Source organism: Cynocephalus volans, chromosome 12, assembly GCF_027409185.1.
Source record: "Cynocephalus volans isolate mCynVol1 chromosome 12, mCynVol1.pri, whole genome shotgun sequence".
Classification (NCBI taxonomy): domain Eukaryota; kingdom Metazoa; phylum Chordata; class Mammalia; order Dermoptera; family Cynocephalidae; genus Cynocephalus; species Cynocephalus volans.
This window is the reverse complement of record NC_084471.1, coordinates 55,595,311-55,619,513: the sequence shown is the minus strand read 5'-3', so window position 1 is coordinate 55,619,513 and position 24,203 is coordinate 55,595,311. Positions and strand designations below refer to the sequence as shown.

Sequence of the window (24,203 nt, the reverse complement as noted above, 5' to 3'; positions counted from 1 at the left end):
CCTTCTAATATCCAAATTAGAATATGCATGAGTATTTTGCAAGCTGAAAGGATGGAAACAAGTATCACAAACCATTTTTTTCTTAGCAAAGAAGGATGATTAGACTTGACAGGTTGAACCCCTTTCTCCCACTTCCCCATGTCTCCACTCTCCTTTGAATTCCTATTTAATATAATGCAAACATTTGGGGAGTTTTGAGTTTTCTTGACTTATTCTGTTTGCCCCCAATCACTAACTTTGACTCTTTGCCACAATTATGTGCACTATATTAATCTACACTATTGGCTGAATGTATTTCGCCAGGCATGTTTATTTTCTTATTTCTTTCCTCTGGTTTTTTTTTTTTTTTTTAAATCTGGAATCATTATGAACTGGGTGTGGGCTGGGTGGGTATTTTGAGTTTTTCAGAAGTTATAAAACCATCATTTCTTCACTCCCATCCTAATCCTTTGCCTAAAGGATAACAACTGAGCTCCCCTAAAATCAATAGATCTCTTCAGGAAAACATTTCAGAATCCCTCGATGAATGACATTTGGATCTTAAGTATTATTCTCATCACCATTACATTTTAAGTGTAAACTTTTCTCCAAGGTGAAGACCACCCACCTGATGCCTTGTGCGGCACTGTTCCCAGCAGAGGGACATTGACAGTTGGATCTGCCATGATGCCTTTATCCAGGGAGCGCAAGGACAGGAATTCATAGAAGTATTCTGCCTACAACAAAAGGCATTGACAGTCAGTACCATGGAAACCACAGAGAGTGAGAAGGCACTTCTCAACTCATCATCCTTCTGATGGAAGGATGATAATTTTCACTACGGGAACTCTGGAGCACACAAGATCTAAGATACTGTGTAGGCATAACTCACCTGCTGTGTTTGACAACTATAGAATTAGACCCTCTGGAGAGCCCTAATTCCTTAAAAACATTAAAAACATTTATCCAAAACATCTCCAAAAGGTAGTCTTTAACTTAAACAATATTATTTAGTTCCTGTCTCTTAAAAACATTGACGAAAAAATGCTCTTGGGGAAATAAGTGATGTCAAAATAATCATCAACTAGCCCTTAGAAAATCCATCTCTGTTTCTTGGGTCATTCTTTAATTTTCTTCAAATCTGAAGTGAGACTCTTGACAGAATTTGGAGAGTTGTAATAAATACAGGATAAGGAAAACAGCAACCTATTGGCAAAAGAAGACATTCAAGTCCAAAATTTGACGATCTTGCTATTAACATTTATTTTTCAGCCTCATTCCTTTTGAAAGGTTTATATTTAAGATCTCACTTTAATTATGGAGAGAAAAGCCTAAAAATGCAAAGACCACCTTTACAATATGACAACAAGCCATAAAACTTTACATTGTAAACATTTTCTTTTCCCTATTAAGTCTCTCGTGGAGAAAATGATTCCTGCTATTCAAATGGCCATGAATACTGAAAGCAGTGATGCATAAGCTCACTACAGAACTTTGATCCTTAACTGATTTTCAACTGGGTTATTAAAAGGGTTTGTGATGGAAATAATATATTCTTGCCTAGGAATAAAGAATAATCAATAAATACCACAAGTACTAACGCGAGAGTTAAGCAAGTGGTTCATTTTTACATTTATAAAAACTTACATAATTTCAATAAGAACTCCGAATTTTTAGTTTTAAAAATAAAGAAAAAGGATGAAAGACTGGACACCAATATCAAAAGAATGATTGTGGAATGGTAATTGATATTTTTTCCTTTTCTCAAATTTTCTATGTGTGGTTCTGTACCTTTTATAGTGAAATAAATGCATTTATTTAAAAAGCATTAATCATGTACTCTGCTTTCAGTTCTGTGTGACTGATGACAATCATCGACTCTATTTGTATAATTCTCTGATCACAGATGAAACATTCTTCTTGGACTTCTGTTTAGTGTGCCGTGCTCATGCAACAATTTTACTTTAAGCTTTTGCATGTCTCCTTGAAAGTGTGCTTCAAGAAAACAACAATAAGCATTATAGCAGCTTCTAAATGTCTTTTCAAAAAGTTTTGATGATGTTCAAAGGATGTGGAACTGAAAGAAATTCACCCAGAGGCCAGACATATAGCTTCATAGAGCTTTTGAGTCTTCATATGTCCACATGAACTTGGCTGGGAGGCACGGAATCTGTTCGATTCAGTATCAGAGCTTATCATGAGCACTGGCATGACTGCTCAACATGATGCAGCGAGGGTTAATGAATTTCTCTGGACAGCCAATACTCTGATCTTATCAATAACAAATTTACCACTACAGGTTTTAGGGTGTCCCTCTGATTTCTTTGAGAATCATTAAACATCATGGTTTTTCTATTGTAATTCTAATACTGTATCACAAGGCGGGAATGGTCCAAACAGTTTCTTGCTTGGATTTTATCAGCAAAAGGCAGTTACCAGAGTAAACCTTCCATTTGTTTGTTTGTCCTTGTTATAAATGATAATAGTGCTCGAATCTCTGAAATATGTAATTTCCTTCATACTTGGCATATTATTTTTTAAAAGTTCTGTCCATGTACTGTTTTCATTGCCTTCTTAAAATTTTCAACTAGGAAACCACTTAGAAATTTGACCAACTTTTTGCCTGATCTTGACACTGACTTCTTTCAAAGTTTTGCTTTGCTATTGTAAAGAGATCTACCAAAACCACCAATACCATATAAATATTTCTACAAATATATTACCATCACCCTGACATAGAGAGTGAATACATCCTTCATTTAATTTGAGGACTTAGATTAAAAAGTCATAAAAATGGCTGATGAACCCAATGATAGGTTTATGTCACATTCTGACTTCCAGAAAGGACTTTCCATTTTAATTTTATTTATAATATTATAAATTTCTTTGAACCAAATGTCTCCACTGGAAAAACTTATTTGGGAGCAAGTAACACCTAAAGTCTATGCCAAGGAGAACAGAGAATGAACATTAAAGTTTGGGAAAAAGTTTCACAAATGGCAGATTTCTTACTTAGATAAAAGGAACTCAGAGCAGAAACTGTAATAGAGAAGTAGTATAACGGAGAGTCTGAAACCTCTATTAGGAAAAAGTGCATTTTGTTTTATTAAATGACAGTAGTGGAAACTCAGGTAGAGGCTAGTAGGGTGATTATTTGGAAAACGCATGAAAAGATTGCTTTGTATTCAAACAAAGAATGGTTCTATTCAGGAGAATAATTCACGTCTAAATTAAGTTGCTGAAAAATTTTGCTGGCCTGGTTTTCCATGCAGTAAATTTTCTTTTCATGGAGAAATATAAAAGACACCCAAATATTATCAAGGGAGGAGTGCTGGAGGTCATTTAACTTGCTTCCAATTGACTTGGCTGAATATTAGGATTGTTCCTTCCAGAACAGATGAAGACATCATTTAAACAGCAAAATAGGACAACTCATAAGGCCTTTGCTCTGGCACTCTTTTTCTTTTTGGGTAGACATGGAGAAAGGAAGCAGATAATTGCATTAACCATTGGGAGGAATGGAGAGAATCCAGGATTTCTTTTTCACCTTTGAAGTTCTGGGTTTATGGCCTATACTTAATCTGTTAAGCACAATAATTGCAGGAACCTCTGAGTTAAGAATCAAAGATCTTTCATAAAACCATAGCTCTCAAACCTCTTTTAACTCCATATATCATGATATTGACCTAAGAGCTCATGGGAACACACTCAAACAATAAAGGCATCATCTTTGTTCCAAAGAAAATTTCAGGCGCTTATAGACAGAAAGCATACAGAAGCCTTAAGGTTTGAAAATATACAAATAATTTTTGTTAATTTTTTACTATACTGTAGTCACTGTTGATTTAATTGTCATAACTACTTATTATTATAGCATACAAGTGAATTCAGATTAGGGTACTGAGTAGAAGACATACTAAAGAGATATAACATAGCTACTATACTGTATGTGAAGGGCAGAAAGAAATCTACTAAAATAAACAGGAAAGGAAAATAGTTCAACGTTAAAGCCCTGAACAAAATGAATAAGCATGCCCAATGCTTAAAATAAAGCTGACGCCTGAATGTCTAGACCAAAAATTGCCAGATATCACATTCTTCCTCAGCATTCTTCTTGTTACCTCTCTGCAGAATTTCATCCTTTAAACTCAAAACTCGTTATCCTGGGATTGTGTGACACTCTTCTGATTCTCATCCCACTTCTCGATTTTCCTGCATTGCTCATTAACTCTCCTTCTCTCAGCTCATACTCATAGAAAATCACTACAGCCCAGTCCCTTCTCCTCCTCTATCTATATTCTGTCATAAAACTCAATGTACTCTCACTCCCTGAACTATCTCCTTTTGGGCAATGATGTTCAACATGAGCCATTCCCACCCTTCTTCCAAAGTGCAGACTCTTCTCACCACCTGCCCCATGCCTACGCTTGTGCTCATGGAGTCTAGCTCATTCCCTTCTAAAACCAACTTCTCCACCTGATGTCTCTATAGCTGTCAGCAGAATTGCAGTTTTTCCAATAACAAAGGTACTGAACCTCAGAGTCATTGTTTCTTGCCTCTATGTCATCTCCCCATAGCCAGACACTAAAATCTTTTCTCCTTTTATAATATCTTTTTATTCTGTTCCTCTTTTCATCTTCCACAGAAACCTAGCCTTTATTTCCTATTGCCATTATTATAAATTTTTAAAGATAGCCATCTTGCCTTTTGCTTTAAAATATCTGTCATAATAGAAACTGATATATTGAATTAAAACATTCTTGCCATGTCATGATGCTTTCCTGTCTCCCTTATCTCTAGGATAAGACCTTTAGCCTGTTAAATGTCTCCAAATTTCCTTTATCTCTTACTACTCCTCAACAGGGATCATCTTTGGAGCTCAACAGGCCTGATGTGATGCCACAGCCATGACTGTATTCCGACAATCTCACCTCCACGAACCTTCAATAGCGCTTAAACCAGCTTGGTTCTCAAACATACACCACCATGTATTATTATTCAGGTTTTCATATGTGTGTATCATGTATTCTCATCTAAATTTTGCATTCCTGGAGCTAAGAATGGGATTATACTTTTTCCAGTGCTCTATTGGAGACTCACTCAGCATTGTGCACAAGCAAGGTATTTGAAAAATAAGTATTTTTTTGATGAATGACCTACTGAGAAGTATCCAGAAGCATAAACCCAGTGGATTCCAGAACACATTGTTGCGGTGAAATGGCATTAGCCTCTGATTCCACTGACAGGCAGCAGGTTTTCTGTTTTGGTAATTGCTAAATTACTTTTATGGGTCAAAAAATTCTCTCTTACTTTGCTGTGTGACCAATCACTGCAGCCCACGTAGAGAATACAAAACACTTCTGAAAAAAAGAACAATCAAATGAACATTGACATTTGATATCCAGCCAATCAGTGTGTAGTTTGTGTTTTATGCTTGTGCTGGGACAAAACTTTGGCAATGAGGCTCCCAGAAAGAATGTAAGCGGATAATGTAAACAAGGTCCAATTTTGAAATATGACTTTGTCCAGTGCTCTTCTGGTTCATATTTCCCACTTGGCTTTCCAGTCATTTTGCCTTCTATAAATTAAAATACGTAATTGCAATATCACTGGGAACTGTGAAATATCAACAATGACTTTTTTCCTTTGCCTTCTTTTGAAACTGGCTCTAAGAACTTGTTTCAAAAACAAAAAGAAAAAGCATCTTCTCATGCAGAGTAGTTATTTAATTATTTCAATGGTCTTGGGTTAAATTGGCATTGAAAGGAGCATTGTTTAAAAAGAGAATATCTCTCAGCCAAGTTCTTCTATTCTAGTAATCGTTTTGATACATACTACTAGACCACAGCCAGTGGGCTGAATTGAGGGAGTGAAGTTATTGGAATATAATGGTGATATCAAAACTTGAAGTTCAAGTAAACACATCCTGGACCATGAGAGTTTGTAAACTACAACTGGCAGGAGATCACACAGTTTGGCTTCACATGAATATGAGATTTCTAAGACATTTTCCATTTTTTCCTCCCAGGGTTTGGAATCACCACTGCTCATGCAAACCAGAAACAGACCTGGCTGACAGACAAATCATTAGCTTGTACTCTCTTTCAAGATTCCTAAAAAGGGGCACAATAGAGAGCTATATAGTGATTTTGTATTAAATAAAACCAAAAGTTAAGGTTTTTAATTTTTTATTTGTTGAGGAAGAAATAACAGGGAAGTAGAAAAGCAAAGCATTGGGAGGTGAAAAAATATTTTTTCAGTTTGTCTAAAGACTGAAAATAAAAGGTATCAGTATAACTATAAAGCGGTCTTTAAACAAAATACAGCTCCATTCAGCACACTGCTTTCACTGGATTGCCAAAATTTCCGATGGAAAGGACAATGCAGGCAGCAGTGGGGCTTTCCTTTCTTCTTCAAGCTTCTAGGACAAGTTCCTCCTCCTCTCAGCACACTTGCTTCAACTCAAGCAGTTGGCAAAGTCATGGGCAATGCCAACCTAAAAATTGAGTGTTGGGAGGAAGGACAGCACTGGGCAATTACGGTGGGGTAAGAAAAGGGACTGAGGAGAGGAAATGTCACTACAAATGGTGTATCTGGCACTTTGGGGACCAGATACAGTCCAAACAGAAGGTGTGGAAAAAGAAAGAGGGTGGACAAACTTGGGAACACAGCTAGAAGTTTCTCCTGGATGCTAAGACAGAATAATTATTTGAGAATATGGAGGGGCTAATAATAATAAAGCAGCAGTATGAGTGCAGGTGTTTTGGAAGAGATAGAAGAGGGAGATTCCGTTCTGAAAAAGGAAAAGGAATCCCTTCCCTATTTTGTTTCTTCTCATCCCAAGACTTACATTTGAATATTTCTTTTCTTAAAGCTTCAGAAGCAGTCGTTGGGGATTAATTTACATGGAGGAAAAGAACTGTGCTGAGTTATTTCTTTAATAATAGTTTTTAAAAACTAAGCAATTACACTCCATTCAGCATGTTTGTTCTGCATCAGTGTCCCTTTCCCTTGTTCTCTCCTTCATGCATTTCACATGGTAGTGTGTTTCAGCACATCGATTTTTTTTTTTTTTAGGACAGAGTGATATTTATAAAATGTGCATATGAACTTGAGTAGCACATATCAGTAGCTCAATAGAGGCAAAATTAATGTTCCATTTCTTTCATAATTCTTTATAATGTACAGTTATCCTTAGGGGTATATATTTACTTCATTCTGTTGAAAAAATTGTCTGAAATGTTTTATTTGACTTATAAATGTTAGGAGATATTCTCAGTGATGACTATCAAAATACTTAAAATTGGGTCATATTTTTCTTAGTTTAGCCCAGCCAGGTATTTTTCTTAAATTCTTAAATACATTTTTTATTGAATCCACATGGACAGTATTAACTTCTTTGATTAAAAAAAAAAACAGAAAAAACAGAAGAAAATAGACTTCTCTGCTTAGCTTAATGTTTTGAAAAAAAATACATTAAACTACTTAGGTAAAGGTTATAAGATGTGCCTTAATTTGATTTTTTTTTGTTCATGTGATTGCAATTTCATATATCAGAATATTATATTACAGGATATATTCCAATGACCAGTTTGTTCTGTTCCTATCTAAAAGACAGAAAAAAAAGAAAAAGTCTGTAACTTCACAGTTACATATTTTCAAAGTCCAAAATTTAGGGGACTAGCCTTACCAGCAGAAGATTCAAAGAATAGCCATCTATTCTATAAATTTTTTTTTTTTTTTTTTTTTTTTTTTTTACATTTCAGAAGAAATCATTGCCTAGAAGATACAACATACTTGGCCCTTTTAATCTTCTAAGCTCCTCTAGTCATTTGCTATTTAAAAATTGTTACTCATACATGCATCATTCATCCTGTTCGAGAAAAAGAGAAACATGCAGAACTGAAGCAATTCCCTGGGGAACACTGATGCTACAAATCCACAATGTGAGGACTGGCTGAATCTGTGGCCAACTTCAATTGCCCTCCACGGTCCCTGAACAACTCTTTTAAACATCCCCAGTCTCTCCATTTTCCTACACACAGCAGTTTAATAGTTTCCCTGAAGTCCTCTGTCCCATCCTTGATATCTTCTCTCAACCAATGTATCTTATATGCAAACAGATTGCTAGATATAAATTCCCTCAACTTTTCCCCCATCCACTGACAAGTAGTGCACCCACACCTACTCCTGCTTCCTTCTCATATCCTCTGAGACGGGTCATCTTCCCTCATGTATATCAATGTGATAGAAAGATTAAAAAGCCAACCCTGTCTCTGTCAACATTACAATGCTTCCAGAAGAATCTACACTCATGGCCTCAGTTTTCTTGCCCATCAAGTCTTCGCTACAGTATGGGTTTTGCCTCCATCACTATTAAAATCTCTCACTGATGACCTCCAAGTTGTTAAGTCCAATGAGCACTTTCCATCTTTACCTCTCCTATCTTCTCTGAAAATGTTTCTTTTAATCACAATCAACTTCTCCTCTTCTTTTTTGACTTACATATAGCAACCATCTCTTTGAGTTTACCTCACTTTCTCTGATCACTCTTTCTCCAAACTTCTTCACATGCTTTTTCTCTCTATAACCAGACCTTTAAAAAGAGTTCTGAATGTGAGCCCATGCACCTTTAGAAAATTTGTAGCTTTTGTGTTCATATGCATGCAAATATTTTTCTGAGGATAGTAGGTCCTAGCTTTCATCACATTTTTATTTATTTTTATTTTTATTTTTTTTTTATTTATTATTTTTTAAATTTTATTTTGTCGATATACATTGTAGCTGATTATTGCTCCCCATCACCAAAACCTCCCTCCCTTCTCCCTCCCCCCCTCCCCCCCAACAATGTCCTTTCTGTTTGCTTGTTGTATCAACTTCAAATAATTGTGGTTGTTATATCTTCTTCCCCCCCCCCCCGGTTTGTGTGTGTGTGTGTGTGTGTGTGTGTATGTGTGTGTGTGAATTTATATATTAATGTTTAGCTCCCTCCAATAAGTGAGAACATGTGGTATTTCTCTTTCTGTGCCTGACTTGTTTCACTTAATATAATTCTCTCAAGGTCCATCCATGTTGTTGCAAATGGCAGTATTTCATTCGTTTTTATAGCTGAGTAGTATTCCATTGTGTAGATGTACCACATTTTCCGTATCCACTCATCTGATGATGGGCATTTGGGCTGGTTCCAACTCTTGGCTATTGTAAAGAGTGCTGCGATGAACATTGGGGAACAGGTATACCTTCGACTTGATGATTTCCATTCCTCTGGGTATATTCCCAACAGTGGGATGGCTGGGTCGTATGGTAGATCTATTTGCAATTGTTTAAGGAACCTCCATACCATTTTCCATAGAGGCTGCACCATTTTGCAGTCCCACCAACAATGTATGAGAGTTCCTTTTTCTCCGCAGCCTCGCCAGCATTTATCGTTCATAGTCTTTTGGATTTTAGCCATCCTAACTGGGGTTAGATGGTATCTCAATGTGGTTTTGATTTGCATTTCCCGGATGCTGAGTGATGTTGAGCATTTTTTCATATGTCTGTTGGCCATTTGGATATCTTCCTTAGAGAAATGCCTACTTAGCTCTTTTGCCCATTTTTTAATTGGGTTGCTTGTTTTCTTCTTGTAAAGTTGTTTGAGTTCCTTATATATTCTGGATATTAATCCTTTGTCAGATGTATATTTTGCAAATATTTTCTCCCACTCTGTTGGTTGTCTTTTAACTCTTTTAATTGTTTCTTTTGCTGTGCAGAAGCTTTTTAGTTTGATATAATCCCATTTGTTTATTTTTCCTTTGGTTGCCCGTGCTTTTGGGGTCGTATTCATGAAGTCTGTGCCCAGTCCTATTTCCTGAAGTGTTTCTCCTATGTTTTCTTTAAGAAGTTTTATTGTCTCAGGGTGTATATTTAAATCCTTAATCCATTTTGAGTTGATTTTAGTATACGGTGAGAGGTATGGATCTAGTTTCATTCTCCTGCATATCGATATCCAGTTATCCCAGCACCACATGCTGAAGAGGCAGTCCCTTCCCCAGTGAATAGGCTTGGTGCCTTTGTCAAAGATCAGATGGAAGTAAGTGTGTGGGTTGATTTCTGGATTCTCTATTCTATTCCATTGGTCAGTGTGTCTGTTTTTATGCCAGTACCATACTGTTTTGGTTATTATAGCTTTGTAGTATAGCTTAAAGTCAGGTAGTGTTATGTCTCCAGCTTTATTTTTTTTGCTGAGCATTGCTTTGGCTATTCGTGGTCTTTTATCGTTCCATATAAATGTCTGAATAGTTTTTCCATTTCTGAGAAAAATGTCTTTGGAATTTTGATGGGGATTGCATTGAATTTGTATATCACTTTGGGTAGTATGGACATTTTCACTATGTTGATTCTTCCAATCCAAGAGCATGGAATATCTTTCCATCTTCTTGTATCCTCTCTAATTTCTCTCAGCAGTGGTTTGTAGTTCTCATTATAGAGATTTTTCACCTCCTTGGTTAACTCAATTCCTAAGTATTTTGTTTTTTTGGTGGCTATTGTAAATGGGCAGGCTTTCTTGATTTCTCCTTCTGCATGTTCACTATTGGAGAAAAGAAATGCTACTGATTTTTGTGTGTTGATTTTGTATCCTGCTACTGTGCTGAAATCATTTATCAATTCCAAGAGTTTTTTTGTAGAGGTTTTAGGCTGTTCGATATATAGGATCATGTCATCTGCAAACAGGGACAGTTTGACTTCATCTTTTCCAATCTGGATGCCCTTTATTTCCTTCTCTTCTCTGATTGCTCTGGCTAGTACTTCCAACACTATGTTGAATAGGAGTGGTGAGAGTGGGCATCCTTGTCTAGTGCCTGTTCTTAAAGGAAAAGCTTTCATCTTTTCCCCATTCAGGATGATATTGGCTGTGGGTTTGGCATATATGGCTTTAATTATGTTGAGATACTTTCCCTCTATACCTAACTTATAGAGGGTCTTTGTCATGAATGAGTGCTGAACTTTATCAAATGCTTTTTCAGCATCTATAGAGATGATCATATGGTCCTTGTGTTTGAGTTTATTAATATGGTGTATCACATTTATTGATTTGCGTATGTTGAACAAACTTTGCATCCCTGGGATGAATCCCACTTGATCGTGATGAATAATTTTTCGTATGTGTTGTTGTATTCGGATTGCTAGTATTTTAGTGAGGATTTTTGCATCTATATTCATCAAGGATATCGGCCTGTAGTTTTCTTTTTTGGTTATATCTTTACCTGGTTTTGGTATCAGGATGATGTTTGCTTCATAGAATGAGTTTGGGAGATTTGCGTCCGTTTCAATCTTTTGGAATAGTTTGTAAAGAATCGGTGTCAATTCCTCTTTGAATGTTTGGTAAAATTCTGCTGTGAATCCATCTGGTCCTGGGCTTTTATTTGTTGGGAGCCTTCTGATAACAGCTTCAATCTCCTTTATTGTTATTGGTCTGTTCAAATTTTCTACGTCTTCACGGTTCAGTTTTGGGAGCTTGTGTGTGTCCAGAAATTTATCCATTTCCTCCAGATTTTCAAATTTGTTGGCGTATAGTTGTTTATAGTAGTTTCGAATGATTCCTTGTATTTCAGATGAATCAGTTGTAATATCGCCTTTTTCATTTCTAATTTTGGTTATTTGAGTCTTCTCTCTTCTTTTTTTTGTTAGCCATGATAATGGTTTGTCAATTTTATTTATCTTTTCAAAAAACCAACTTTTTGATTCGTTGATCTTTTGAATTGTTTTTTGGTTTTCAATTTCATTCAGTTCTGCTCTGATCTTAATGATTTCTTTCCGTCTGCTAACTTTAGGATTGGATTGTTCTTGTTTTTCTAGTTCTTTAAGGTTAAGTGTTAGGTTGTTCACTTGCCATCTTTCTATTCTTCTGAAGTGAGCATTTAATGCAATAAATTTTCCCCTCAATACTGCTTTTGCAGTATCCCACAGGTTTTGGTATGATGTATCATTGTTTTCATTAGTTTCAATAAACTTTTTGATTTCCTGCTTGATTTCTTCTTGGACCCATATGTCATTAAGTAGAATGCTGTTTAATTTCCAAGTGTTTGTATAGTTTCCAGAGTTTTGTTTGTTATTAATTTCTAGTTTTAATCCATTGTGGTCTGAGAAGATACATGGGATAATTCCAATTTTTTTGAATTTATTGAGACTTGATTTGTGACCTAATATGTGATCTATCCTGGAGAATGATCCATGTGCTGATGAGAAGAATGAATATTCTGAGGTTGTTGGGTGGAATGTTCTGTAGATATCTGCCAATTCCAATTGGTCTAGAGTCTTGTTTAGGTCTTGTGTTTCTCTACTGATTCTTTGCCTAGATGATCTGTCTAATATTGACAGTGGAGTGTTCAGGTCCCCTGCTATTATGGTATTAGTGTCTATTTCCTTCTTTAGGTCTAATAGAGTTTGTTTTATAAATCTGGCTGCTCCAACATTGGGTGCGTACATATTTATGATTGTTATGTCTTCTTGATGGATCAGTCCTTTTATCATTAAGTAGTGTCCCTCATTGTCTCTTTTTATGGTTTTTAGTTTAAAGTCTATTTTGTCAGATATAAGAATAGCCACTCCAGCTCGTTTTTCTTTTCTGTTTGCATGGTAAATCTTTTTCCATCCTTTCACTCTTAGTCTGTGTGAATCTTTATGGGTGACGTGGGTCTCTTGTAGGCAGCATATAGTTGGGTCCTGCTTTTTGATCCAGTCAGCCAGTCTGTGTCTTTTAATTGGGGAATTTAAGCCTTTAACATTAAGAGTTGTTATTGAAAGGTGTTGATTTATTCCTAGCATTTTATTGGTTGTTTGGTTGTCTTAGGTGTCTTTTATTCCTTGCTTTCTGATTTACTGTTTGGTTTCTTTGTTTGTTGGTTCCTTAGGTTGTAGATAGTGTTTTTGTTAGCTTGTTTTCTCTTCATGAATGCCATTTTTATTGTACTAGCGGGTTTAGATTTTTCTTAGGTTTTTATGGCAGTGGTAGTTATTTTTCAGGAACCAAACCCAGTACTCCCTTGAGGATTTCTTGTAAGGGTGGTCTTGTGGTAGTGAACTCCCGCAGTTTTTGTTTGTCTGAGAAATATACTATTTGCCCCTCATTTCGGAAGGATAGCCTTGCAGGGTAGAGTATTCTTGGCTGGCAATCTTTGTCTTTTAGTATTTTGAAAATATCATCCCATTCCTTTCTAGTTTTTAGGGTTTGTGATGAAAAGTCTGATGTTAACCTGATTGGGGCTCCCTTATAGGTGATTTGACGCTTCTCTCTTGCAGCTTTTAAGATTCTCTCTTTGTCTCTGAGTTTTGCCAATTTGACTATGACATGTCTTGGAGAAGGCCTTTTTGGGTTGAATACGTTTGGAGATCGTTGAGCTTCCTGGATCTGAAGATCTGTGATTTTTCCTATACCTGGGAAGTTTTCTGCCACTATTTTGTTGAATATGTTTTCAATGGAATCTCCATTTTCCTCCCCTTCTGGAATACCCATGACTCGGATATTTGAGCGCTTGAGGTTGTCTGATATCTCTCTCAGATTTTCTTCAATGTCCTTGATTCTTTTTTCTTTCTTTTTGTCTGCTTGTGTTATTTCAAACAGCCCATCTTCAAGTTCAGAGGTTCTCTCTTCAACTTCAACAAGCCTGCTGGTTAAACTCTCCGTTGTGTTTTTTATTTCGCTGAATAACTTCTTCAGTTCAGCAAGTTCTGCTACATTTTTTTTCAGGACATTGATTTCCTTGTATATTTCCTCTTTCAGATCCTGTATACTTTTCCTCATTTCATCATGATGTCTAGCTGAGTTTTCTTGTATCTCATTCAGTTTCCTTAGAATTATCACTCGAAATTCCTTGTCAGTTATTTCAAGGGCTTCTTGTTCTATAGGATCTAGAGTATGAGATTTATTAACTTTTGGTGGTGTACTTTCTTGATTTTTTTGTATTTCTGGTGTCTATTTTTGGTGTTTATTCATTGTGGCAGGGGGTTTCACAGTCCACCGGTTTGAGACTAATGACTAACTAGGATGTTGCTGTGGTTGCCAATTTGGTATGGCTCCTGCCGTGACTGCTCAGTTGGCCTCTAGTGTCTTGTGTGTGTGGTTGCCTCGGGTCTTGGGCTTCTCCGGGGAGCCACCTTTCTGGTCAGCTTGTACTCTGCTGGGCTGCTGGATCACGTACCACAGGGTGTGTGATCTCTGTTGAGCTTTCACTTTCTGTACAGGACTTCTCCCCGTTCCGTGTGCTCTGGCCCAGGCTGTTAGATCGTGCAGTGGCGACCCCACCGGGTGTGTGGTTTCTGTCGAGTCTCCGCCTCCCTGGCCGCACGTCTCCCCCCTCTGTGCACACTGTGCTGGGCTGGGGTGTGTCTTCTGCACCCCTCATCTATCAGCTGGGCCTTCAAGACCCTGCTCAGCACCGCCTCGCCCAGGAAGTCTACCAGGTTTCTGCTAGGCACAGACGACCGGTCTCTCTGGGTGCCTTTGTAGCACTGTGTAGATCTTTCTCGGGTCTTGTTCACCTTTGTATCCCCCCGGTATAAACCGAGTCTAGTGCCCGCCTGCAGCCTGCTCTCCGGCAGGTTCAAGCGGACCTGGGAACTCTCCTACCACACTATTCCCAACCAGAAATTCGTTAGGCTTTTTTCCAAACTGGTGGTCGCAGAGATGGTATCTGCCTCCCAGTAACAGGAAGTTTACCGGGGCTGGAGTCCAGGGTGTGGTGGAGTGACAGTCGGCCCGCCCATACTTCCTAGCCCTCCCAACACTGGTCGGGACGCCCCACACCCCCTGCCCCGCCAGAGGACCGCGGAGGGAGTGGGAGAGGAGGCCGGCCCGCAGGGTCCGGAAAGCCCCGCGCCAGGCCAAGCAAATGGGCTCAGTGATGGCCGAGCAGGGCGGAGCTGCCCGCACCTGGGAAAATGGAGGCAGCACCGGGGCAGTGAGTGGCCTGGTGGTGCAGGCGGGAGCCACGTGGGCATCCACCCCCCGAACAGAGCTGTGCCAGGGATCACTCACAGTGCTGTGCCAGGTCGGGCGCTCGCTCTGTCTCTGGTTTGTTGCCTTCCGTGTTCTCGGCGCTGCCGCCTCGGGCTGTTCAGTCACGGCGCCGCTCGGGCGCTCCCAGGAATCTTCTTTAATGCCAGCCTGAAACCTCGAATCCTGAATAGGGCAGCTGGCCGCCTTCAGCGCGGCCCCGGCCTCCGGGATCCTGGCTGCATCCACAGCAGCCCTGGCGCCGTGTTCCCTGTTTCAAGACTCGCTTTTGCAGCTAAGAATCAGTTCTTTTCCTGCTCCACACTTCAAAGCTGTTGCCTGTAAATGAGGCAGCCTCTCCTGCCGGGGGCAAAGTGGCGTTGAGCCCCCACGACCGGCCAGCAGCAGCAGTCCTCCCTTAAGAGATGGCCAGAGGAAGGTCCACAAGTTTCCCGGCTGCCTGAGGCCCAGTGGCCACCTTTTCCACCTCAGCTACTCCGCGCCAGCGGCCGCAGCCGCCGCCATCTTGAAACTCTGATCTCTTGTCCTTTCATCACATTTTTAAAGGAGTCTATGACTACAAAAAAGGTTAAGAACCACTGTCTTAAATGTTGATGCTGTGAGGAAACAACTGCTGGTGTGCTCTTCTTGAGTCCACTCTCTTCATGGTCCACTTCCAGGACTTTAATCTACACCTACATTTCAGTGGCCTCCAAATTTTATCTGCAGTTTTTGCCATTCTTCTGAGCTCTAGATTCGTCTCGGCAACTCCAATTGGATTTAATATATTTGAACCAAACTCATTATGAACCTGTTCATGTGCATGTCTTAAGATAGCTCTATATGCCTGATTACCCAAGGTATAAGCCTGGCAGTCTTTCTAGACTCTAACTTCTCTCTCACCAAACACCTCCACAAGCTTTCACTGATTTCTCAAATCTAACCCCTTCTTTTCCTTCCTATTGTTACTTTCAAAATCCAGACATTTCTTATCCATGCTCCTACAATTGTTCTCGAACGTATCTCCCCAGTAACTCATTGCCCTCCAGATTCATCCCCTACGATCTATGCTATCATCCCGTTTTCTTCTGAAATGCTGGACCACATTACCATCCACACTTAAAACCCTTAATGGCTTCTAACCACAAAGAAGAGTTTGGCCACAGCTTGGTACCTAGCTCTGCCCACCAGCTTCTTCTCCCACATGTTACCTCACAAATCTATGATCAAGCCATAGCAAGCTTTGAGTCCACTGAATGACCATGCTCTGTCACGAATCCTACTTCCTACTCTATGCCTGGAATGTCCACTCCCTGCCCTTGTCCACCAAGCAAACTTGGACTTACCTCTCTAAGCTCAGATGAAATGTTACGCTTGGATAAATCTATCCTGCTCCAGATGCTTCTTTCCTGTCTTGTTCTTTCCCTTATCTTTAACATTGTGTTTACAGTAAGTCTACTTGTCTGCCCCATCAAACTCTCCTTTTTAGAGGGGACTTTGTCTATTTTTATTTGAGCCCTAGTGACTAATACATTTCTTTGTGGCTCAAAAAGTGTTTGTAAAAAATGAATGCAAACTTTGAGCCAAATTAGTCATATCCTAAAAAAAAAAAAAGTAAATTACCTTCTAACACGTCCATTCCAAGGCATGCAATTCTGACTTTAAATGAAACAGAAGCTCAAGTACATTTGAAAAGTCTTGACTGAGAGAAGTAGAAATTGAGATCTGCTGTGGATTGAATGCCCCTCCCAAACCACCGAAGCTTGAATTGTGTCCCTCAAGTTTTATGTATTAGAAACTTAGCCCCCAGTGTGAAAATTAAGAGGGTGGGAAATCCTATTATGGTGATTGAAAGGTTGAGCTGTGAAGAGGTGATTGGATTGTAGGACCGTGCAATAGTGAATGGATTAAAAATAGTGGTTGGGGCATGGCTCTGAGGGCTTTAAAGGGAGAGCATGTGAGAATCTCTTTCTCTCTGCTCTGCCATTTTCTGCCATGTGAGACCTCTGGGTCACTGTGCCCACCACTAAGACCCTCACCAGATATGTTCCCTGGACTTTGGACTTCTCAGCCTCCAAAACTGTAAGCAATAAACATTTTCTTACAAATTACCCAATTCTGTGTATTTTGTTACAAGCAACAGGAATGGAGTAATACAGAAATGGACTAATAATCCCAATCATAAGTCAGCAGGAAATGGGAAAAAATGGGGCCAACAAGGAAACAAAGGTGGTCCTGAGCTGGCTCTCCAATGCAGATGGCTAACAGTCCAAACAATAACGTCCACAAGGCTGGGGAGAATTTGGGTGAAATCTGGGCTAGAGTCAGACCAACTTGACTTGAATTCTAATTCCTCTACTTACTGGTATACTGGTGTGCCTTGGGTCCAGGCTTAGCCTTTCATTTATTTAACACATATGTACTGAGTGTGACGGGCACGAGGCATTGTGTATGCCTAAGATGCCAATAGGAGTTAAAACAGACCTAGTATTTGTCCTTATGGAGCTTGCAGACTGAAAGGAACATGGTTATTAATCAAATAATTAAAAAATTAAGATTGTGATAAAGGGCTTCAGAGAAGTACATAATAAGAATATGTACTTTGACTTATATGCAGGGGTTTGGGGGGGCAGTCAGGAAAGGCCTGCCTGAGAAGGGATGGCAGAACTGACATGTGCTCAATGAGCAGAAGTTAAACAGGTAAAGGAGAAGCAGCTTCTTCAGCAGAGGAAAGATCAGTACGTAAGCTCTGGCAGGCCTTCGGCAAGCTTGAGGAACCTAAGGGAGGATGTCATCTACTTTATAGAGTTGTTTTGAGAATTAAAATAAATAATGCATGTAAAGTAGGTAGCAAATGCTGGCACATTGTAAGCATTCAACAAATGCTAGTCATTATGAACAGTGTCAATACGAAGTGCCTTATTGGTGGGGCATGGCAAGAGTTCCTAGTCAGTGGTAGTTCCCACAGGAAGAAAGGAGCAGCCTGGGGATTTCTGGGTGTTGGGGGCTTGGGGGTATGATAAAGGGGGTTCTCTGCAGTCCTGAAGTACACTGTACATGTGCTGTGGGTATAGGCAGTAGATTTCATTCAGGAGACCAGGGGCTGAAAATATAGTCCAAAACAATCTCTTCCTTTTCGGCTTAAACTGTGAGTTTACAGCTCAAGTTAGCATATACAGGCAAAACTGAATTTATCTTATTTCTTTAGCTTTAAAACAGTTTAGAAATATCTTATCAAACTATTAATTTACAGGAAATTTAGAAGATAGAAGAACAAGCTAAATTACACCAGAAAGATGTAATCAGCAAAACCTAGATTATGGGAGACTCCACAGAGCAAAAAACCAGTTTCTTCATCAAAAGATGTGAAGAAATAAAGAGAGAGAGAGAGATGGGGAGGAAACCTGTAAGTTAAAAAAGACCTAAAAGATTTATTAGCCAATCACAACGTGTGGACCTTATGTGGATTCTCATTCAAACCAACAAACCTTTAAAAATACATGACATTTATGAGAGATAGTTGGAAATTTAAACACTAACTGAATATTTGATTATACTAGGGAACTATTTTAATAGTTTTTGAATTTTTTTTAAAAAAGTTCTTGTCTCTAGAAATACATACTGAAATATTTATGGATGAAATGATACCATAACTGAAATTGTTTCAAAATACTATGGGAGGGAGAAGTGGGTGGCAAGTACAGATGAAACAAGACTGGCCATGAGCTAATAATTCTATGGGTATTGATAAATAGGGGTTCATTTTTCTAGTCTGTCTATACTTGTATGTGTTTGAAAGTTTCCATAATAAAAGCTTTTTTAAAAAACAACAGTCTCATGTTGGCACCTGTGCTGAATAATCTTCAATTCATAGAGAATAGCATTCCAAATTATCTGATATTTATTTAATTATTTACAAGCTTTCTAACATTCACATTCACCTACTTGTTGATATAGAAATTTTCCTAATGACAAGGACAACAATTGGTAGTATATGGGGGGACGAGGGAAGTAGTGCTATAAGTCAGACCTTGTTTAATGAAACAAGAGTGTCCACTTCTGTTTAAAGTCAATATTATATTCCTTACAACCAATTCCTGTATTACAATTTGAAAGGAAAGAAATCATATGCTACTGCAGTTAAATTATACTATGCTTACAAGAGGGCACTTCAAAAAGTTCACGAAAAGATTCATATTATCTTTTAATTCTACTTTTCCACAAACCTTTTGAAGTACCCTTGAATTCCAAAAAACATGTTTGATTTTCATAGATCTTGCCTTTTATTCTAGGAATCAATTTTGGCCAACAGTTCTGATCATGACAAAGTTTTTAAATTAATGCTAATTAATAACAAAAACTTTTCCAAATTGTGACACAAGCAGAATAAGTCATTCTACACGGCAGACCTTTCTTTGTTCCTTTCTTGTGTTCATTCAGTAAGTATTGACTGAGCATTTTCAATATGCTAGGCACTGCTCTAGGTGCTGGGATGCAGCAGTGGACAAGAGGTAAGTTCTGGTTCTCATAGAGCTCACTCTCCACTTGGTGAAGAGGAGGAGACAAGCAATTTTTTTTTAAAGTTTAATGGAAGTACACTATATCAAGTAATGATAAGTGCTACATGGAAAAATAAAGCAGAGAAAGATGATAGAGAATAAGAATACGCATGCTGTTTCAGAGAGGGACAGGCATGGCTGCTTAGATGGGATGACATTTTACTAGAGAGTGGAACAGAGCGAGGGAGTGAGCTGTGTGGATATGGGGAAAGAGCAGCCCAGCAGAGGGAGCTGTTAGTGCCAAGTCCCTCAGGTGGGGGGGCACCTGGCACATTGAGGAAGCAGCAGAAAGGGCCAGTGTGGCTGTACCAGAAAGGATATGAGCGTCCAGCCGGAAGGAAAGCATTGTATTATCATAGGCAAAGCAGTCAGATGATGGTAGGTGACATCAGGGCCCTGCCTCTACCTCTTGTCCCTCTTTTCCATACCCACCTCCAGCCTTCCAGCTCTGGAGAAGCCAGAGGTAGCTTACTGAGAAGAGTCAACTGTGTTGCCTTCCAGACTACAGCTAAGGTAGGGGAGAAGTCTTCACTTTGAATGAAGATCAGAATTTTAACTACTACACAAATGTGAATGTTTTCATTATTGAAATGAGAATAATCTTAGCATGAAAGTAATCAGAGGGCATTTTATTATCTCAAGCTGCCTAGAGAAATTCCAGGATCTGCCTGAGGATTCATCCAAAGACCCAGGAAGAAAATAGCCTACACAGTAGGTTTGCAGGGCTGTGGTGAGATACAGTAAATATCGCTCTATGTGATTACACACGATGGCCTTTTGCTTACTTAGTGAAATAGTTTTAAGCCCAAACCTTATATAAGGATTTTAGAAGCCAAAGAGGAGGCAGCAGATCTCCCATTTGTCATACTAGCTCACCTCACAGTCTTTCTTTTTTGCTTACTTAAAACATGCCAGAATATTAGGACAGACCTGAACCCTCCTTTCTTACTTTTTACTTGTTATATTAAGTTACACATTAGCCTTCTTATTTCTAATATTTATTTTCTGTAAATTCTTTAATACTTGCAATTGCCGTTCCTAGGTGTCTACCTATTCAATGATCACCACTCTCTTCTGGAAGCACAGTGAATGACAGTACTTTACCATCGAAATAAATGATTATGAGGCAAATGTGAGCAGACACCATAGTTAGTCAAGGTGAATCAATTAAAAAAAAAAAACAGAGAGACATTAAAGCTGAATCAACTGTCATCTTTTAGTGATGACTGTTGATCTGATATGATGAGAGAAAGTTCACGCTAATGGATAGGTTGCTTCAACTCCCGGATGGTCTGGAACATCGTTAACTCATACAGACTGATTCTGGCCCCAGTTCAAACTTCTAAGCCTTTGTTCTTGGGGCTCAGAGGATGGCTTTGAAGTTCAGGATAAAGCTCTTCTAACACACCATTACCAAAGAATAACCTTTTGATTATGATCTCATGAAAGTATAATCAATAACTTACATAAGTTAAAACCATGGCAAACAGTGATGGTCCTGTAATTGGACCTTTATGAATTCCATATGTTACAATCTCTGCATTAGTTAGCAGTCCTGCATAATATATCTATCTCTTCCCCAAACATAGCTGCTGAACTTTCTAAAAAGACTATGAAACTTTTCACAGCTACTATCAGCCTTGTATCCTTCAGACCCCTAAGCTTGGGTGTGTGTACCTAAAAGGCAAGATTTTTGGAATGCTTAAAAGGGTAAATATTTCTCCCAAATCCAATAGACACTCATTTGTGTAAATCAATTTCATCAAAGCCAGAAACTTTTCACTTAATCGTGTGGCTTGTGTGTTTTAAAAAATATATCAAGGAAATAAAGATTTTTCCAACAAATCATTGTTAAAAACATAAGTGAAAATATACTCATTTAGCAAAGACATCCCTTGTGTGAAGTTCTCAAAAGTCTGGGCCTGGCGAGGAAGCCATTATGTCATCATCTACATTACCTAAGATTTATATTTTCTCTCTCTCTTTGACTCTCTTTTGTTAAACTAGATTACATTATTAGGAAGTTAGAAATGTGAGTGTTTAGCACAGCTTAATTGCCTTCACTCTGGGAGGAAGAATGGTAAACATGAAAGAAAAGGTTTGGGAAGAAAAATATCGAACCCAGGACCACAGCAGTAAAAAACCAAAAGAGTTTTCTGATCTATCTAAAGAAGAAGTCTGAATTGAAGAAACACTTAATGACTGAATAAAAGATATCCAAGGAAAGATTAATCCCATCTTTTTGGACTAAACATCAGATCTTTAGAGAGAGAGGAGTATATACAGCCAAATGCAATAAATAGGGGACACATCAAAGGAGTTATTTTTGCATCTTAGCCTCTTCCCCCACAATAACTGTTACCACTCTCTTCCCCCCGACCAGTGTCACCTTAGTTTTTTTACCTGTTATCATGGATTTTTCTTTCTTTTGGAACATATGTGAAAGTTGCCAAAGTTAATTCCAGCAAATTTATATGCCTCTAGATTCCTAAGTTCAAAACATCACCGCCAAAGCGATGTTTGTTGCTCTGCTGCCACTACATAGTACTTCTCCATCTGTAAATATGTTAGTAGCTTTCAAAGTAAAATTAGAATTACTGACTCACACACACTTATTGTACCCATGTGAATTTGGCCCCATATTACCTTTTACTTGATTATAATTCCTAAAAACTGAGGCTACAACTATTTGCCAATCTATTTTCCCGGGTACATTTTATTTTACAAAAGTAATTTTAGATGTCTTGCATACACACACAAAAGAATGATCAGAGAAGGCAAGTAACACCAAAGGAGAGAAGGATCAGGCTTTCAAATATTTTTAGTTTCACTCTTTTTAAAGAAAATATCAGTGGGCTTCTTAGAGTCCCCAGTTGTGACAGAGGGTAACAGTTCACATAAAGAAGAAAAGAAATAGGTCAATAGAAAAACTGTATGTACCCAAATCAGCAAGGCTGATGCAATCTGAATCATGATTTGTATGAATGCATAGGAAACTAAAAGGCTCTGAGAACGGGGCATCTTTCATTCACCTTTTTTTTAAAAAAAAGAAAAAGAAAGAAGAAAGAAAAAGAGGGTGGCCCTGGAAATTACAGACTAGTCACCATCAGTATCTGTTTTCATGGTTCTTTTAATATCTAGAAGAACACCTAGACACTAATACAGAGTCACAAGAAGCAAACACTGCCAGACTAAATTAATTCCCTTCCTCAAGAGAGGACAGGAAGCAATAGAGAGAGTTTACCTCTATTTCAAGATTTATATTGATTCCTCCCCTACTGTTGTCAATAAATAGCCCTATGACATAGTTGTTGACAAAATGGGAAATCTAGCCTTTACCATTCTATGGGATGGCTAAACAATAGATTTAAGGGGCACACCCAAAGCATAAATCTATATCAGCCTGGTGTACATAGTGGGTGGTGTTTCATTCAGATTAGTCTCGGAAACCAATTTATTTGATATTCCTATTAATGACTTTGATGAATAAAGTCATTAATATGGAGATGCTCACACCGCCTACTTTTTTCTACCTTTTCCACTCCCAAGCCTCATCATCTGTTTGTGCTATTCTATGTTGCTCTACATAATCCCTCCAAAATCATTGTTTTGAAAAATCAAAATCCCTCCTCAACATTTATTTCTAAACTGTCTCTCTCCCAGGGAGTAAATCCTTCCGCGAACTCTTTCTGACTTTTTTTTTTAGAATCACCTTGACATTTTCTCTTACGTACTTCTGTCTTTAGTTTCTTCCCTTAATTTTCTTTGGTTGTGCCATATCACTTTGGCTGACATTATTAGAAGAAATTAAAGTTTAAAAAGTTCTAGTACCATGGGGGGAAAACATGTTTATTAAATGGAAGAAAGAAGGAAGGGGAGAGGGTTTGTAATTCTAGGACTGGTGGATTCAGGGAGAAAGAACTCATCTCCCAGAAAGAGCCAAAGTTCTAAAATTAAGAAAAGGACAACAGAATATAAGGGTTAGTACATGTTGTGTTAACATAATGTCTTTCTTCCTCAATAGGCAGTGGATAAAAGTCAAAGCCAATCTGTGAACACAGGCTTTGAGAAACAGGTTAATACGGGGTCAGACCAACTTTCCAAAGGCATGTAAAAACAGTGCTATTTTTAAAGATCTATTTTGTCTATCTATTAACGCTTTTCAACTCTGTTTGAAGAATTTGTATCTGTAGTTCTCTGTGATGCCGTTGGAATTTCCATAATAAGGGATCTCAGAGAGCTTTGTAAACAGGTCAGTCTTCACAGAGCCCCTCTAGGGTAAAATGGCAGATCATCATACTTTAGAGCTGAAAAAATTCTAGGAGATCACGTGGGGAAGCTGAGAACCAGGGAGGTTAAGTTACATTTTCAAAGCCCACCCAGTCAGGACTGGCCCAGCATGCTCTCCATGACACCATACTGCCTCCCTACCAACCATTTCCATTACATCACTGTTAATTACCACCATGTGCTAAGCACTGTGCTGGCTGATATGTATTATCACCAGAACCGAGTAGTGCGTGTAACCATTGCACCCAGTTATTGCTTCAAAACTGAACACTAAAGTTTGTGTGTATGTGTGTGTACTGGACTAGATAACACAAAAACGGATCAGAGCACTTCACTATACACCATTTGGGAGAAAAACTGTAGGGAATTTTTTCATCCACATGTTATGGGATTGCTGAATT

General features: G+C 38.5%; 1 protein-coding gene across 1 annotated transcript in view; it reads right to left on the bottom strand.

The window, feature by feature from the left end:
- Nucleotides 1-24,203, bottom strand: part of WIF1 (WNT inhibitory factor 1) — a 69,372-nt gene that overhangs the window by 26,087 nt on the left and 19,082 nt on the right. The window contains exon 3 of the mRNA XM_063076189.1: nucleotides 608-716. Coding sequence (XP_062932259.1) covers nucleotides 608-716 — 109 coding nt within the window. The remainder of the gene's footprint in view (nucleotides 1-607; nucleotides 717-24,203) is intronic.